This window comes from Platalea leucorodia (assembly GCF_965183815.1).
Source record: "Platalea leucorodia genome assembly, chromosome: 4".
Lineage (NCBI taxonomy): Eukaryota > Metazoa > Chordata > Aves > Pelecaniformes > Threskiornithidae > Platalea > Platalea leucorodia.
In genome coordinates this window covers 21933469-21951609 of record NC_138826.1, presented here as the reverse complement: position 1 = coordinate 21951609, position 18141 = coordinate 21933469, and the positions used below count along the sequence as shown (strand labels likewise).

General features: G+C 43.0%; 1 protein-coding gene and 1 pseudogene across 2 annotated transcripts; one reads left to right on the top strand and one right to left on the bottom strand.

Moving 5' to 3' along the window:
* The first annotated feature begins 1458 nt into the window (after nucleotides 1-1458).
* Nucleotides 1459-6077, top strand: LOC309588941 (beta-microseminoprotein-like; annotated as a pseudogene). The gene is made up of 4 exons: nucleotides 1459-1539; nucleotides 2899-2995; nucleotides 5127-5232; nucleotides 5948-6077. The product of its transcript is annotated as a beta-microseminoprotein-like (transcript).
* Nucleotides 6078-14230: 8153 nt separating this feature from the next.
* On the bottom strand, nucleotides 14231-14596 carry LOC309590213 (elongin-B-like; the record flags this gene model as incomplete). The annotated part of the gene is made up of 1 exon (XM_082311267.1): nucleotides 14231-14596. One exon carries the CDS (start codon nucleotides 14594-14596, stop codon nucleotides 14231-14233), a length of 366 nt encoding a protein of 121 aa, XP_082167393.1.
* Nucleotides 14597-18141: the final 3545 nt, after the last annotated feature.

Below are 18141 nucleotides of genomic sequence, written 5' to 3'. Positions count from 1 at the left end.
CAGGTTGCTCCCTGCTGGGTTCCAAAGCAAGCTGCTTGCAAGAACTTCTCTCCATACCCGGCATAGCTTGCATCTAGAAAACAGGGAGGGTCCTGCAGTGGGAATAGCTGGGCAGTCACTGCATGTCTGAAAAGTTAAGAGAACACACATGTGCATTGGTTGGATTTTTTTTTTTTTTTTTTTTTTTTTTTTTTTTTGGAGTTGAGCAACAAATGTGTTCTCTGTCACTCAGCACCAAACCAGCAAGTTGACTGGGTTTTGACTGTAACGAATTCCACAAGTCTCACTCCAGTACACCAGCATCACAAATTGCTGTGTGTCTGGTGACATTTGTTCACATATAAAAACTGCTGCAGGGTGCCTGTCAAGAAAAATATTGCATGCAAAGTCCACAACATGCAAGAAGAAAAAAATTAAATGGCTCAGTAATATTAACATAATTAATACAATGTAATGTCAAGGTCCTTTTCTTCCAAACTACCGTGGAATACTTTCTCCAGACTACCTCTGAGGACATGAAGGAGCTAGTACCTTGAACAGGACTCTGTGGTGCTTCCCATGGTATTTTCAGCCAAAGTGAAATATTTACTTCTCAGCACATGAAGGTTACAAAGAGCCTCCCCGGCTTGGGGTTCAGCCTCATCTCAAACCCACACAATGAGGCAATGCAATTAGGCAGCCAGGGTGGTTGGTTCAAACATTGCAAACTGTGTAGCCCTGGTAAGGGAAGAAGTCTTCCCCTTATTACCAGGGCTACACAGTTTGCAATGTTTGAACCAACTAGATCAAAGCTAAGCAAAACGGGACTGTACTTGACTCCTTTGCTATCAAATTACTGTTCTAAGCATTTGGAAAGCATGTCTGTCCCTGACATGTACAACCTCTGCAGAAAGGGGACCATTTCTCCCTGGCTACAGGGATGAAAATACATGATGCCTATTTTTCCCTCGCTCACAGAGGACCTGAGTGTATGGGTCTTCTACATGATGGAAAACAGAAAAAGGAAGAAAATGGTTGTCTAGGACCCTTTTCTAAGGGCCTACAGATGCCAGGCACTCTCCACAGAAACTCTGCTTTACATGTAACCCTTCCAACCAGCACTCCTTTTCCACAAGAGCCTTCTTTCATCTTCAGTTGATGAACAAGAGAGCTGAATAATTGTTCAAAGTTCCTCGCTTTTAAAACCTAGATGGTTCAAACTAACCATGCAGATTTTGTTGTGAGTGACAACCACAGCTTCTCTAATGGGTTTCTCAGGGCAAGTGCTAAATATTCCTTCCAGGCTTGAAATTCCTTTTGAAGTACCTCCCATAACTGCATTCCAGATCTGGTGTGGCACAAAAGCCACACCTATTTATTCAATGCCTTTCAGAACCAAACCTTCCTGTATATAATCGGCTTATTTTAATAATGTCCACCCCATAAGGTCATTTTGCAGAAACCTCATTGGAGTTATTCATGCATGTTCAGTTTGCTCAAGGACTGGTATCATGAATTCCCTCTCTATATAAGTTCTCTGAGAAGATGAGTTTCTTACAGGTTGTCTCCTTACTAGAGGCCTCATAATTCTGCAAGAATGGTAAGTCTTTTCATCTTATACTGTGAAAGACCATGGTATTTTGCTACACATTTTAAAGGAGGTTCTATAGGATTCATCTCAGTACTCAGAGATCTAAGCAACTTGGAGAAAGTAGAAATTCTGTGTTTTGAGCTAAAGTCAGACAGATAGACACAGGCAGGTAAGAACCTTGGGTAAAAGACATCAGCATGTACATGGCAGGAGAGGTCTAATAGGACTCCAGCTAAGGCTTTTTATTATAACCTGTTTTCACCTATAATTTTTGGAGGTAATTTCTTTTCTGGCAGAAAGCAGCTCTGTTGTGCCTCAACCTAGAACTGGCCTTCATTTTTGTGAAAAGTCTGGATAATGTCTGAACATTTAGTTAAACTCAAAAACATTATCTTAATTTTTACTCGTTTGCAGCTCTGTTGCAATTCTGTGGGTTTTAACCTCTCCTCTGCAAAATTAAATGCTAGTTTTTCCTCATCCCATCTCTCAGATGGGACTTTTTATAAGTCACCAGTTCTACTCTGTCAAAAAAACTCATGGTAAATACAATATACATGTGAGTATATGTCATTGTTCATTCCTGGTCTACCTTTCCTCTCTTACCAACATCACAGCTAATTCCACCCTAGAGTTCTTGTACTTATTTTTATCATATCCCCAGTGAAAGCCCTTCAAACATTTCAAACTAATATTGAAGAATAGGGGACTCACTGAGGAATTTAAGCTGAACTTTCAGAAAAAGCTGCTGACAAATGTCAAAATGTAGAATTATCTAGGTTGGAGAGGACACCTGCAGGTCATTTGGTCCAACCTCCTGCCCAAAGCAGGGCCAAATCTTGAGGGTTCAACTTCAGCTAAAGTTCTTAAGCTTGTTCCTAATCCTTCAATATTAGGGTGAAACATCCAGTGGGTTCTTCAGACTCCAGTGAAAAAGTTGTTTTTACAACTATGAGTGAGGTTAGTGGCAGAGATGGTCAGTGACCAACCCTATGGAGAAAATAATGACAAGAAAAATGACTGGGGAGGAGAAAGGCGTATAACACTGTCCTTTCACAGACAGTATCTATCAGTCTTGTATTAGGCAATGCTTGATTTTAAGAGCTTGGAAAGACAGACTCTTCTTTCCCCCCTCCCAAATGATGCTCTGCCTCTGCTCCTTCTAAATGGCTCAGTATTCCTGACTGTGTGTTAAAGTGTCTAAACTGCAAAAGACAATGGAGTTTATTTTGAAACCACAATGTATCTTCCTATTTCTAATGGTATTATTTATCATCAAGACATCTTAATCTTTACTTAAGTATTCATATTAATTCTGCTTTCTTGTTTAGAAAACCGTCTTGGCCTGCCTTCTTGTTCTTGCCATTAGCGTGACACTGTCCAATGCTGCTTGCTTCGTGCAGCCATTGAAGCCAGGGATGTCTGATGGTAAGATTGTAAATAAGAAGTTGACTGTCCTCAACTTGACAGACATCACCACAAACAGTGCCTGATTTGGTTTGTCCATTCAGTGCAATTTATCACAATTTAGAGATAAGTGGAAACGGTGGAGAGAAAGCACTAGGAAATGGGGGGGGGGGGGGGGGGGGGGATGCAGTATGGAGAACAGGGAATTTATAATATGTTATAAAAAAAAAAAGTTTAATCTGAGGAGCATCACACAGGCCAAATTACAAATTAATTTTGTCCAGGGAAATAACATGGGATTCGTTTATAAATCTGCATGAAGTAATAATGAATGTTTTTACTATGGCAGCATGTTTAGAAATACAGAAAAGGTAGGAGAAGGACCTTTCTCTATACGGGTGGTCAGTATAAAGCAGGAAACAGATTAACAGATGTTCAGCACACTGGTCAGTTTACTGATTAGTTGTTTCCCTATCCCAAGGACAGTTCTTAAGAACAGAAAGGCTGTCCCCTTGAGTCTGGGACTACTCTTCCTGAACACAGGTAGTCTATCAGTCTGCAGATGAGTGGAGCTACAGGAAAATAAGTGCTCAAAAGAAACATGCAATTATTTGGACACAAGAAGCACTGATGCGTGCCAGTATGAAAAATGAACCGCGTGCCCCAAAATAGAGCTTTTTCTGGGAAAGCTAGTGCTCCTACTAGAAAAATGAGTTAGCATTGCCAAAGAAACAGAACATATTTATAGGCAAAGATGCAACCTAGAACCTCAAATTCCTCCACTCTCTTGTCCTGTCCTCATAAAATCCTGCTTTCCAGATCACTCATTTAGGAAGCCTATTCATAGAATCACGGAATAGCTCAGGTTGGAAGGGACCTTTAAAGGTCACCTGACATCTTCAGCTAGATCAGCTTGCTCAGAGCCCCATCCAACCTGACCTTGAATGTTTCCAGGGATGGGGCATCTACCACCTCTCTGGGCAACCTGTTCCAGTGTTTCACCACCCTCACCGTGAAAAAATGTCTTCCTTATATCTAGTCTAAATCTGCCCTCTTTTAGTTTAAAACCATTACCCCTTGTCCTATGACAACAGGCCCTACTAAAAGGTTTGTCCCCATCTTTCTTATAAACCCCCTTCCAGTACCTGAAGGCTGCAATTAGGTCTTCCCAGAGCCTTGTCTTCTCCAGGCTGAAGAACCCCAAATCTCTCAGCTTTTCTTCAGAAGAGAGGTGTTCCGTCTCTGATAATTTTTGTGGCCCTCCTCTGGACCTGCTCCAACAGGTCCATGTCCTTCCTGTGCTGAGGACCCCAGAGCTGGATGCAGGACCCAAGAGCTGGACGCAGGACCCCAGGTGGGGTCTCGCCAGAGTGGAGTAGAGGGGCAGAATCACCTCCCTCGACCTGCTGGCCACGCTTCTTTTGATGCAGCCCAGGATATGGTTGACTTTCTGGGCTGTGAGCACACATTGCCGGCTCGTGTTCAGCTTTTCATCCACCAGTACCCCACTTCTCTGCAGGGTTGCTCTCAATCCTTTCATGCCCCAGCCTGTATTGATAACAGGGGTTGCACTGACCCAGGTGCAGGACCTTGCACCTGGCCTTGTTGAATCTCATGAAGTTCACATGGGCCTGCTTTTTGAGCTTGTCCGGGTTCCTCTGGATGGCATCCTGTCCCTCAGGTGTGTCAACTGCACCACTCAGCTTGGTGTCATCTGCAATTCCATGACTGTTGGACAGGAACTTTGCTGCAGCTGAGGATTGGGAAAAGTTTTCCAGGCAGATTTAGTCTTGCTCTAAATGAGGAGTCAACAATAGTTGGTGTTAATAAGGGAGGAAGTCAAAGCCTTTTCTTGATTCTGACCAGGTCTGTGCCTAGTTGTCTTTCTGCTGGGTGTTCCGATTCCTGTACTTAAAGATTAACTACTCCGGGAAACCCGATGCTGCCAAGAACCACAGTAAACAGAGGGACCTAGGATATCCTTCTCCATGCATTAGAATAGTAGCAGTCCTGCTCTGTTGGGGACCCTCAGTGTTTGCCAGATAGGGATGTCAATGTAAAATGCCAAAAAAGATATCCGTTTTGTACAAGCAGTAGCATTGTTAGTGCAATAGGTCTGACACTGAGGGCTGCTTGCGCACTATGTTTTCAGGCTGCCTTGACTCGAATGGAGAACTGCATGAATTTGGTTCCAGCTGGAGGAGCGCAGACTGCAATGATTGCTCCTGTTCCAGGGACGCAATCAGCTGCTGCTCCAGGTGAGTTCAAAGAAGCAGTGGGAGTTTTTCTCCACTGCCATGATACAGCACAAAGCACTTCCCTTCACACAGGGGTTCCTGAGAAATGACCGCAACCCTTCTGTCACTCACTTCATATCACAAAGTTATACATTAACCCAACACCATCATTACTGAGCATTCAATAAGTTCCTCTGACCAATATAGCTCATGTTTAAAAAAAGAAAAAAAGGTTCTTTATTTAAAAGTACTTAATTCTTCTTGGGGCTAAAATTTCAGGCAAGATACTGATTCAAGAGACAACACATAGTTACTTAAGAATTTTCTACTGCTCGTAATCGAGATCTTCCCAAAGCCACACATAGCCCTCTGAGAAGCAGCTCAAGATACACTGGTCTGCTTGTAATTTTTATTATAGCAACACCCAACCACTGGTGCAATTCTTGTTCCATGTTGTGGCTGAAAAGAAAGATCAATAATATTTGAGTAGTAAATAAACACAACAAACATCCCTTGGGTATAAATCAGATCAGTAAACAACAACTGTCCCCTAATCCTGCTCTAAGCAGCAGGCTAAGTAACTTTTGAGCCAAGAGCTTTGTGTGAGCTCCCTTTTCTGCTCCTGAACACCTCCTCAGTGTAGCCTCTTCATATTGAAAGTGTAGATACCATCTGAAATGGAAGCCATTTACTTCTTGGTCTCATCACCTCTTTGTCTTTCTTTTCCCAATGACAGCTTTGTAACACCAGTTGACTACGATAAAGAGAAGTGTGTAAGCATTTTCAACAAGGAGACCTGCACTTATAAAGTAGTGGAGAAAGATGATCACTCAAAAGAATGCCCAGTCCGTGGGTGGGTGGGCTAAAAGAGAAGGATTTTGGATTTGGAGGATATTTCTTTTTTGTCCGTTTTAAGGGTTCTCTCTCTCACAAATTAAAAAAACACTGGAAAATACAGCTGTTGAGTGAAACCTACTCATAAAACCTAACACACAATAGAACTGAATATCTACTCACAAAAGACTCCCTTGGTTTCTCTGCCTTCTGCTTCCTTATGAAGAAAGAACTGACTTGTTCCTTCCTTGAGAGCAGAAATTAAAGCCAACATTTTTAAGCATCCTCAGTAGCTGCTAATTTTAATTCTTCTCCAGTCACACTTCAGTGCCAGGGAGTATATTTTGTTATCTGTGCACAGCTGTATCTTAAAGCTAAAATAAAATCAGATGAAGCATCAGAAATTCACGTGACTTATTTTCTTTGAAGATGGAAACCTAAAGGATTAACATTCCAAAAAACCATGGGAAAGAAATGAAAAGCAGCTTAAAAATCTTTCTGAACACTCTCTTTTCTAAGACACTGTCTTATATGATAATCTTTTATCTTATATGGTTCCCTGGAGCCTCCCCAGCCTATAGACTGCGAGAGCCACCAGCTACCCAGTCTAACCCAGCACTATACTTCCATTGCACCCAGAGCACAGCAGACTCAGTCTTTAACCCGGGGTTTGGGTAAAAGAAAGGGTCCTTTATTCAGATTAACCCTTAAGAAATTCAAGTTACTAAATTGGCCAATGGGCAGAATTGTGGCTGGATGGAGAGACTGATCTGGACTGGGCTCAAACAAGGAAGCAGCCCAGCAAATCCACAAACAATAACTGAGAGGGATGCACATGCTGGTATAAGCTCTCCTTCAGGGCGGTGCTTCATAATCTTTATGGGTACGTTTGTTCAGTTGTCTCTTTCCACAAGTGACTATGAGCATCCTATGTCTCCATGCTCTATTTCCTTGTGACAGAAAGAGTGTGTCAGAGCTTCCATAGTTCCACATTTCAAATTATGGAATAAGCACACACCTTCTCAGCAGGGCTCAGTCTTGCTGTCTGCAGGGGCAAGGCAAACCTCAGCTTCTGTCAGCCTTGACCACATGTGCTCCAGTAACAGAGGACCCTAGGAATTATACCCCAGTGATTTATTCCACCTCTGCTTCCCTTTCTCCTTCCCCAGGAAGGCAACCCTGTTGGTTACACTTTTTCTAAATTACCTGCCACATGCCCTCTTGGAAGAGGGCCCATAGTAATGTACTTTATACAACAGTTTGCAAGCCAAAGCTGCTAATGTCACTGTGCAAATAGACTAAAGGTGTCACAAAGCCCATAAGGCACGCACATCAACAGCGGTAACAATTACATCTGCTGGGAAAAAGGTAAGAGGGTTCTGCATGATTTGAGCTGCATCTGTCCCACTTTCTGCTTTCTAGGCTACCAAAAAATGTGCAACACTGGTTGAGGTCTTGTGCTCCACATCAGATAAGACACAGGTGTCAACAGGCTGCCCAGAAGCACACACAAGATTAGGTTGTAACTGAACTGATGTTCCTGAAAAGCCCAGGTAGATGCTGTATGTAGAAGTTCAGACCGTAACACCCAAAGTACCTTAGTTTGAGAACAAAGAATACCTCTTCCCTTATTGTCTTTAGGCAGTGGGATTTTGATCATGTACTTACCAGAACTAGCTTGACAATTTGCCTGTTAAAACACCTGTTTATTATGCAGTTTACCTCTAAACTCACCTGAAACTGACTGCTGAATTAGTTTGTGGGTTTGTGGTTTTTTTGTGTTTGGTGTCATGTGTCCGTCCCCCCCCCCCCCCCAACATCTACCCATATCTGGAAGCTACTGGGACCCGCTTATGGTTTATTTATGCAGATAGTCAATTATAATTCATTATGGAACAAGTTTTGTAACCAACTATTTAGGCACATGACTAGTATCTGTCTTGATCAGGTGTCCCTTAGTGATAAGGAACTATTTCATAGAACCAGTCAAAAATAAAATCCAGACTTCATAATTATATTCAGGAAGACTACAAGCTAGAGAATACAAAGACTAAGAACATAACAGTGTGTGTCTGGAATTGTGACCTGCATTTGACTGAAGTTGAGCCTGGCGTTTATGGTCTCTGTATACAAGAGGTCAAGTTCTGCGCAATCTTCCAAAAGAGGAGGCTATTTTTTTTTTTTCTTCCTGCCATTTTCCTCCCCTCCTCAGTTGATTCCTTTTCTGCATCACTAAAGTCTGCTAATTTCTTTTTCTCCAGTTGTTCTGAGGGCACCAATCTTTTCTCTTCTACTACAGATCACAGTCTGATCTCTGAAGCGGAGTGAAATCCACTGAAGTCCATTTACCCTGAGCTCCTTGCTGTGTGCTTAAGTTTGCCAGTTTGAGTAGTCTCGGACAGAGCAGGTGAGGCATCCCATTATGTACTGTCTGAAAATTGTTCAAAGACTGGGAGTGTTACAACTCCTGAGTCATTTCAGATGGACTCTACCATCAAGGCCATGAGAGGAAGTTTAAAAAACAAGCCATTATTCTATCCCATATCTTAGAGGTGCCTTCCGTGTACAGCCAGGATTCACGTTGTCAAACATGAATTTTGCTGTTTACAGCAGGCAGAACATTCAGATTCACAGCCTGCCCCAATATCCAATGAAGAGCAGCAAAAAAGTTTGCCTGCCAAGATTTGCTGTAGTGGAATGGAGTGTGGACAGATCATTTTGGAGCTTGTGTAATAGTCTGCAGCCTTTTTTATACCGCACAAAGGAGAGATTTTTCTCTGTGTTATTGCCATCCTGGCAGCAAATACAATTTGAGCCCCACCCACAAAGAGCCCATCTTCTTACTAGATTTGTTCCTGCAGTAATAAACTGCCTTTACCTCAGACTCCAGCTCCCTAATTAGTTTAATCCAGTGTATGTTCAGGCTGTTAGTTTCCTGCTTGCCTCTAGCTACCACCTTCCTTATTCCAGCACCAAAATTTTGTTTTCCAGTGTTCTGGTCCAACTCATTGTTCTGGATGACCAGACCCAGCCCTGCCAGCACCTGCCAAGGATGCTGAAGTTGGGTTAGAATCCTTTTGGGACTGCACCCGCATACTTGCACACACAATCACAATTAACCTAGTACAAAGTACATGTGTTTCTTGGGAAAACTGGCTGACAGCATAACTGCAAGCAGAAATACTACCTTCCTTCTTCTGCTTCCCACTCTCACCTGCTTGGAAAGCTCAAGACTTACCATTCTCAAAACAATCTATCTACATTCAGTGACATTTCTTGGGAGACACCATCCCCATTAGCAGCTAGGCCATGAGCCTGTTTACTGTCCTTTGCATGCCTATGCTAAAAGAAAGTGTATTTGAAGGCGTCTTCTAATGACATTATGCCTAGCACAGACTCCAGCACTTCAGGGTTGAGGCTAGAGGACTTGAAAATACTTTCTGAGAAGCTGCAGCACCATGATACATTGGAATTTTAGGGTTGCTATTTCTAGTTTCCACCGAAGGAGATGACACAAGAAGGGTAGCAGCATAGATGGAGGGAGACTTTTTACCAAGGCCTGTAATGGTAGGACAAAGGGTAAAGATTTTAAACTAAAAGAGGGTACATTCAGATTAGATACAAGGAAAGAATTATTTACTATGAGGGTGCTGAGTCCTGAGACACTGGAACAGGTTGCCCAGAGAAGTTGTGGATGCCCCATCCCTGGAAGTGTTCAAGGTCAGGTTGGACAGGGCTTTGAGCAACCTGGTCTAGTGGAAGATGTACCTGCCCATGGCAGGGGGGGCAGAACTAGATGATCTTTAAAGGGCCCTTCCAACTCAAACCATTTATGGATGTCTTTCTGTCTGCAAGAGACTTCCAGGTTCAATTGTAAGTCGTGTCCATAGAGAACACGAAGTCTTAATTTAGCTGTGACCAAAGATTTACTTTACTTTTTAAGGCTAAGCAGACCTATGCACCCAAATTCCAGAAAAGCTGGAGTTACCAGCACTCCTACATGATCCAGACCTATTTAACCACATTTTAAATCCATCCAAGCACCTTTCTCTACCATCTGCCAAGTCTTGTTACAACATGTGGATATACCCTGTCTGCTATGCAGAGGTAGGAATGATTAATTTCATGTCTAATCCAAAAATCCTCCAGGGAGCAGTCTGCTCTTCTTGTCTGCTCCAAATTTCAACATGGAAACAGGTGATGTTACCTAGTGCATCTAGTTTTGGAATACCAGAAGCACAGCAGGGACTTGACTCCCTTCTGTAGCAAGGGGTCTAGCTGTGGGAGGGTGGCAAAACTTTCAAAGTCGAGAAAGCAGAGACAGAGCATACAAAGCTCTGCTTTGCTCTTCCCACTTTTGCTAAGTGATGTTTTGTCTTGGCATTTCACTATTTCAACACACACAGCTCCAGTCCCATACAAAGAATACACACACACCCCCAAAGCCTTAGATCATAACACCACTAGCTCCACATAATGGAAGGACAACATTCACATAAGAGTTTCCTCAATTATCCTGACATGTTAAAGGTTTGAGAGACTCTACAGAACCTTAGGAGGCAACACAGCCTGGGCAGAGCAGAAGAGGTTGTGTGCTCTCTTCCCCCCAGTTTCCTTTTCTCTACCTGGTAGCACACAGCTCTTCCACTAGCCCTGCTAGAAAGAGAGGCAGTTTCAGATAGCTGGCCCTGGTCCCTCTACTCCCAGTAATTCTTTTCAAGGCAAGTCTTTTGAGTACTGGAAATGTGTTCTTGCCCTAAAAATAAAATCTAGTTCTTAGCTTACCAACTACCAACTCTTTTAAACCAAACACCAGAACACACATGTCATGAATCTGATGGAAGTTTTCCTATCAAACAATGTTTATCACCTAAAATCTAATGGTTTAGTACCCATTCATGTTTTGTTTCCATTAAGATTTTTGCTCCAATCTTAAAAATAAAGTCCAACTTAAACAATCATAATCAAGGAAAGTGCATATCTCATTTACATTGTGCATACCAAAGAAGCTAGATATTTGCAGTTCACATTCTACTTCAGGCCAATTTAAAAAACTTAGATAAATTCAATTAATGACAATTCCACTTGTTCACATTGCTCTTAGTTAACTTGTCTATTGGTATGCAGGAAAGTTTGCCTTGGCACCTTCTGAAAGCCTGAATGTTTCTATTGAAATCTATTGTTGTGTGCATGTTTCCCTGGACTAAGCTGTGGTTTATTTTAGGGCAAACCGGTTGGCTTTACAATAGGTATTTACATGAAACTCTGGAACACACAAGTCATATGACCAATCTAAAATACTCAGCAAGACCAGGTTACTTTAACACTTCTCCCCACCCCCAAAAATTCTGTTTTCACATTTTATTTCTTTCAGCATGTAAGTCTCAATCACTGACCCGTGCTTTTTACACTTCTCCAGGGCTTCAGTGCTTTTGCATAGTCAATACTTCAAGCAGGTCTCTATTATGGAGCACTGATAAACTGCAGTCCTTTGCCACCACGAGACAATAACCTCCTTCAAAATATCCCAGTATTTTCTCTACTGTAATTCTAGAGGTTTCTCCCATTGCTGCCCTGGCCTACCAAAGATGGGACAAATCTACAGAGACAGAAACAAGCAGTTTTGTTTAACAGCTAACTATAATGGCTCAGACACCGTGCAAGAATTCATTCCCTAAACTGTATAACACAGAAGTCATTCCAGTCCACTGTACAAAGGGCACGGTAGCTGGACTGGGCTGAAATATCAGCTTGGGACCATGTAGCTTCCCTAAAGCACTATATTGAGCCAAGTTACAGTCTTATTAGAGTACAACAGCTCCCTGAGGCACTTTGCCTCCCCTTTTCAGTTCCCATTTTGGGACTTGTTTGATCTCTCCTAACAGTGCTATCCCTTAATCTCCCTAGGTCCTGCACAGGGAGGAAGCTTCCTGGGGGCTGCAAGATCTTATTTTATTGGGGTGCTCTCCCGCTCTTGCCCTGCTCCTGGACAAAGGGTTGCTGTCCTGTGCACCAAAGGTGATGGTCAAGGAGAGGTGAGCAGGGGTCTGGTTTGGTGCAGTATTCACTCAAAATTCTTTAGACTTCTGAAGTCATAGACTGGATTATTTAATAAAAGTCTTTTTTCCAGCTTAGATGTTTGTTCCTATTTGTAGTATTTGAGTGTGTAAGGCAGACTGTTGAACAGGTACACTCAAAGCATAGAGTATTGTTCTCTAATATTAACAGCAAATTATACAAATGGATTAGATAAAAGGTCAACTCTAGCATTATTATGAATCCTGGCAGAGATATTTGTGAGCATAACACCCAGAAGTTCAGCATCTGGTTTGGCTACATGGGTGGCCTCAGGCCTATATTTTTAGGATATAATTTCTGTTGAGCAGCCAATATTCCTCATTAACATCTCCCTTCACTTTCTTCCAAGTATCTCTTCTGAATGGGGGACTATCTTTTTCAGTAAGAAGGAGTTTAAAAGTTAGAAAAATCAAAATTGTATGAGAAATGGAGAGTGGCATACCAGTATTCTTTGCTTGGTACTCACTGCCAGCCAAGAATTTCAGAGAGGACCTAAGTTTTTCAGCAAGCCTATTGGGAATTATCAGAAGCTTGATCAAGCAGATTGCTCTAAATACAGCCCAGCTACATTAGCACAGCGTATTCATCTATACATGTGACAGCTCTGAAACTTTTCTTCTGTTGTTGCTGAAGTTTGTTTGTATCGTTCTTTTTTCTCTCCCATAAATTCACTACAATCACTAGATGGCATCCTAGTTCTGCCACAGTGCTCCTGTGCTGGAAGGAGAGCGTGGACAAGTCAGCACTACAGAGAACACAAAAACCTAGATCCTAATTGAACTGGCAGACCTGAGCTCCATTTTTGCTCCAGTGAGGTTTAAGAATATAAGCAGCATTTTAGAAGTGTCTTTAGTCTATCACTACAAAAAGAAACCTCCAAGGAGATATCATGGACAGGACTAAGTACTTTTAAGAGTGATTTTTGAACTTGGACGTAGACTGGCCTGCCTGAATTACCCTTGATACAGGACAATGAAAACTTAACATTAACACTAGTTCAGAGTTTCATTGGGGGAATAGATGCATTAGCACCCCCAATTGTTAACACAGAGCAAAACCAGGAGTTTGCCCCTTGCAGCACAGAGTGAGTCGAGTCAGATGTGATGACTTGTGAAATCATCACTAGGGATGAAAGAGAAAGTCTAATACCAATTCTGAAATACAGAATCTGGTTCATAGAAAAAAAAAATAGCGCTGAGGTCAATTCTGTTTGGGAAGAGAAGTGACTTCATAAGCTTTCTTAACAGTAGAAGCATTGATAGGACTGATCTCATGCCTATGGCAACCAACTTCTTTCTTACAGACCTCTCAAACTGCAGTTTTATTACATCAGTTTCTGGCTATACTGCCCTTCTTCCACTGCATTTTTCTTGCCTTTCAAGAATGGAGAGAGCAGATGCCAGAAAGTAAACTCTTAATAATTTGAAGGAAAAAAAAAAAACCAAACCAAACAACTTTGCCCAGTTGATAGAGGTTTCCAACAGTCCATGCCAGTAACCATACTTCATGTCAAATCTAGAAATTAATGGTTGTGCATTGTATTAGTGCAGTGTCCCTTAACTTTGGAGGTAATAAGCTCCATTTGCTAACCTTGCCTCTGCTCAGATCTTAAGGTTATAGTCTTCCTGAAGATTTTGCTACAGGCAGGACTAGAAGTTCCTTCTGCACCCTTGTCCCCCAAGATTTCCAGCCAAACTCCTCAGAGGCACTACTGTCAGAAGTCAAGATGAAGACAGAGAAACAAATGCTTGTATACAAAGTTAGACTGGGCAATGCTTCTTCCCCCCAAAAAAAAACCCAGCAGCTCAGAGCTGATAAGGTCATGGGCATTGGCTGGAAGAAACACAAGTGGCAGAACACGCCATTCATAATTCAGGAGGCACACATGTAGCTGCTACCACCCTTCTCCTCTTGCACTAATTTGAGAGAGGGATCCCAGGAAACAGTTCTGTTGGCTGCCTGAACTCTACAGCACACTGACAAAATGTAATTGAATTGCAACGCTTTATTGGTCAGATAGACACATTTGGAAGGGTGCGGACGGACACAGGATACATATGCAAGACCAGCACCCTGTCTGCAAGAGGCAAAACAGCAGATACTGGTTTTAGTGCAAGGCTTGCTCACTGGAGCTGCTACCAGACTGTTGTTTCTTCATAACATCAGGCAGCTCTGGGGTGCTTGAGAAGGGGTCAATATGCAATGGTTCAAAGGTTCCATTGCCAGGTCTGAATAAAGCCAAGCCCGCTGTGGCAGGAACGTGAGGACAGCAGCTTTGGCTGCTTAAGCCATAGTCTAGCAAAGTCCTATCATCATCATCCAGCAGCTGGTCATCTTTGTAGAGCTGCTGTTCCTCCAGTGACCTCTTCAGTATTCCCTCCACCACCTTTTTCAACTCATGCACAGTTGTCATCTCTTTGGCCTCAATGAAGATTGTTGTCTTGTGATGGCAAATCATCAAGTAGACATCCATTACTACCCTAGGGCTTCCTGCAGTCCTCTTTCACTGGAAAAGATATTTCAGTCCTCTTAGTGAGAAACCTGTATTTTCAGGAATAGCTGAAGTCAAGACAGAACTGTCATTAGATGAATCGATCCCATGGGGACCAGAAGGTAGGAAAAAAGAATACCTACAGGGAGCTTCTCTGCTAGACAAAGATCCTCGTGCTCTACACAAGCAGAGCTATTAAGTACATAATGACTTTCATCTTCCTAGCTAGATATCATCTAACAGAGAGCTTTTAACACTGTTAATGAGCATTTGTGTTACTTCAGCTTCTTGCCTGAAAGGGTTTCATCCCCAGTTTGCTTTGGGCCACATACATCTACCCAAGATCCCAGGAGGAGCCAAACATGCAACTCTGCACTCAGTACAGAAAGGATGGAGCACAGGAGAATGCAGCACATAAAGTGGTTGGGCTTTGTTGGTTTCTAGTCAGGCAAGACACAAGAACTTCCCTGGCTCCTTCACAGGTTCAGTTTGTATTTATCAACTTTCCTGTCAAGAGTAGTCAAACTAATGGATAGTGTTAAGATATTTTAGCCTCCTACTCCAGTTTCACAAAGTTAGTTGTCAAAATAGCTCATTGCCTAGCATCAATGCTGAGAGCAGAGACTCAGCGTAGGAGTAACTTCTCTCTCAGAGTTTTGCTAGAGTGGAAGACACTCACACAGGAGCAGAGCGGGAGGGGAAATTAGGGCTGGTAGCATCAGCTTAAAAGGGAGGTGTTGAAAGCCCAGCCATTTTAGGGGTACTTTATGGTAGTGCTAGTGTCATCACTTGTCACATGTGGAACAAGACACACCCAAGAGGCTAAAGGCTCACTTCAGCTCTGAAATGCTCAAGAGAGTCAAGAACATCTTCCCAGAGCTGCCATTATTGGTTCCCACAGAGAAGTTCAAGGCCAGCATGGGGCTGGCTCCACCTGTACCCACAGACACCAAGCCCTATTCCCACCCCCCTGGAAGAACATCTGCACTTCAGGAATTTGGGCTGCTCTTGTCTTTGGGATGAGAAGGGCAAGGTCCAGACATTCATGAGCAGTTACTGCTCCCCCTATCCCCCAATCAGGACCTTATTCAACAAGTGGAGCCAGACACTCCTGTGGATGAAGGCAAGCAGCAGCAGTGGTCAGCTACCTGCAGGCCTGCACTGCTGAAAGAAGGCAGAGCTCTTGCTCACTAGGTCAGAGAGAGGGGGAAAAGAAAAAAAAAAAAAATTAACCTTGTTTTTCTCTGCCATCTGCACTTTGATATCACTGGCAAATCTAAGCTTTCCATGACAAACCTAGGCTAGAGTTAATCCCTTGTATGGTCATTCAAGCTAGATTACACCAAAGATAGTAACAGATGCATTAACTCTGTTCTTCCACTATTTTTTTCCTGTCTAACAGGAAGACAGACACTGCTATTCCAGCCTGGCAGAGCCCAGTTCATCAATCCCTGAGCCATGACCCAGGGGCACTGTCGTCTAAGTATGGCCATTAACTGTCTCTTCATGTCATGCCAGCTCAGACATGCATGTATGCCCGTTCCAGCTGGAGTTCCCTGTGTTTTGCAGTGTGTTCTCCAGGAGAGGGGAAGAAAGGAGCAGAGAGATGTCACGAGTGCAGCATAACCAGCAAAACAAGAGGGACCTGCTCTGGACTCAGGGTTTATAGAAGGGCTAATTCCTGCTGAAGGCAAGTAGGATCCTGGGATCTAAATAAATTTGTGGATTGAGACCAAAACTATCCCCTCCGCAATCCTAGTACTGAAGGAAGGAAAAAGCAATGTTTACCTCTCTTCAAGGTAGTGGAGATGTTAAACTGTTTGTGTTATGTCATTTTACTGAACAGTTTAAAGAAAAAGTCAGGCCTTCTGCATGACCAGCAGTTAGAGAACTCAATTTTTGTCTCAAAGGGAGCGTGTTCAGAGACAGCCAAGCTGGACAAAGGGGAGCATGCACATAGGCTAAACAACTCGCAGTAGTTCAAGTTCAAAATAAACAAAACCCCACACATACAGAAGACCCAACTGCGATCTGCCCCAGACAAGTGGGGAAAGAAACGGAGAGTTAATAGAGAAATATCTTTTTAAAATTTATATTAGGGAGAAGATGTGGGCAGGGTGCATTTGCATGAAGAAGTCAATCTTGAATCCTTCCTGCAGAGAGAAGACAGTACTACCCACCGCAAGTGGTGGCCACACAGATGCTGCTGCACTTCTGATAAGTAGCAAACTATATTCTCACTGACAAGGGCCAGGTCACACAGGTAGTGCTTTTGGGGAAAATATCAAATTTCATGAAGTCCATTTGATTTCCCAAGAGTTGCACACACATGAATGCAGCTAAGGGCCTACCTAAAGGCTCACTCTCATGCGTTCAGCTAAAAAGGGAGGCAATTAATTGTCAGGGCTGGAAGGAACATCAGTTTCCCTTCCTAGCTTCTCTTTAAAGGAGATGGACATGAACAGTTTTGAAGTCAGGTCAGATTTATTCATGTGCTTTAATCCAATTTTGAAGCCCACCACAGTGTTTAGTAATTAAGCAGTATATTGACATAGTTTTGAATCAGGAAACACAGGTGAAGCAACAGACAACCAGCAGACCATGTCTAAAGCCACTAAAGGCTGCCAAAGAGACATTTCCAATGTGAGCAAGTTTTAATCCAATTATGGAATTGATACCCTAGTCAGAACCTTGGTGACCTGGAGCCACCATCCCAGCACCCCTCTGGTTTGAGGAAGGACCACAGCCTAGACCCTCCAACTCCAGGCATTTCCTCAGAAAACTCAAAATCCTTCTAATTGGCAAAAGCTTTCCAAGGCAGAATTGCCTCCTTAGGTTGGCACAGAGTCACTATTTTAGTCAAGTTGCTACATTACTTGACCAGTTTAGTTTGGCAACTTTCCTGACAGACACAGGAGCTAGATAAACAGGGAAAGGCAGTGCTGGATGTTCCTCTCATCGCTTCACAGACCTCAGGCTGAGGAGACCCATACATTAACTGCTGCCACACCCCTGCAGCCAGTGAAGGAAGTTGTTTTACTTAAGTCAGTATGTCTGGAGCTGGGCTGCAAGCCCTTCCAGCACAACAGACCCCAAGGAGAAGGTATAGAGGGAAAGCAGCAAGCTGCCATGGTCTCCATGTCTTAGATGTAATCAACCTTCTCACCCGTCACAGCCATCAGCTAGGCTAGTGCAACTTAACCTTCCCTAAACACCAGGAACCCCCAGAGGACACTTACTTAACACTGTAGCCCCAGAAGGTAACTTCATTTACATCTGCACAACAGAGAATACTCTCTACTCCTTTGTCACCCATTTGACCTGGAAAACCCTGTCTGTCTCAAGAGGAGAGGTCCAAGCAGGTCAGCAGGAGACAGGTTCAGCCTCTGTGTCACTACAGATCCCAGAGACAACTCACTCAATATTACAGGCTTCCATAAGCATTTGGTTTCTTCATTCTCAAGTCTGCAATCCAAGATACTTTAAAAGCTGCCTTTTTTTTTTTTTTTTAAGGAAAAAATGCACAC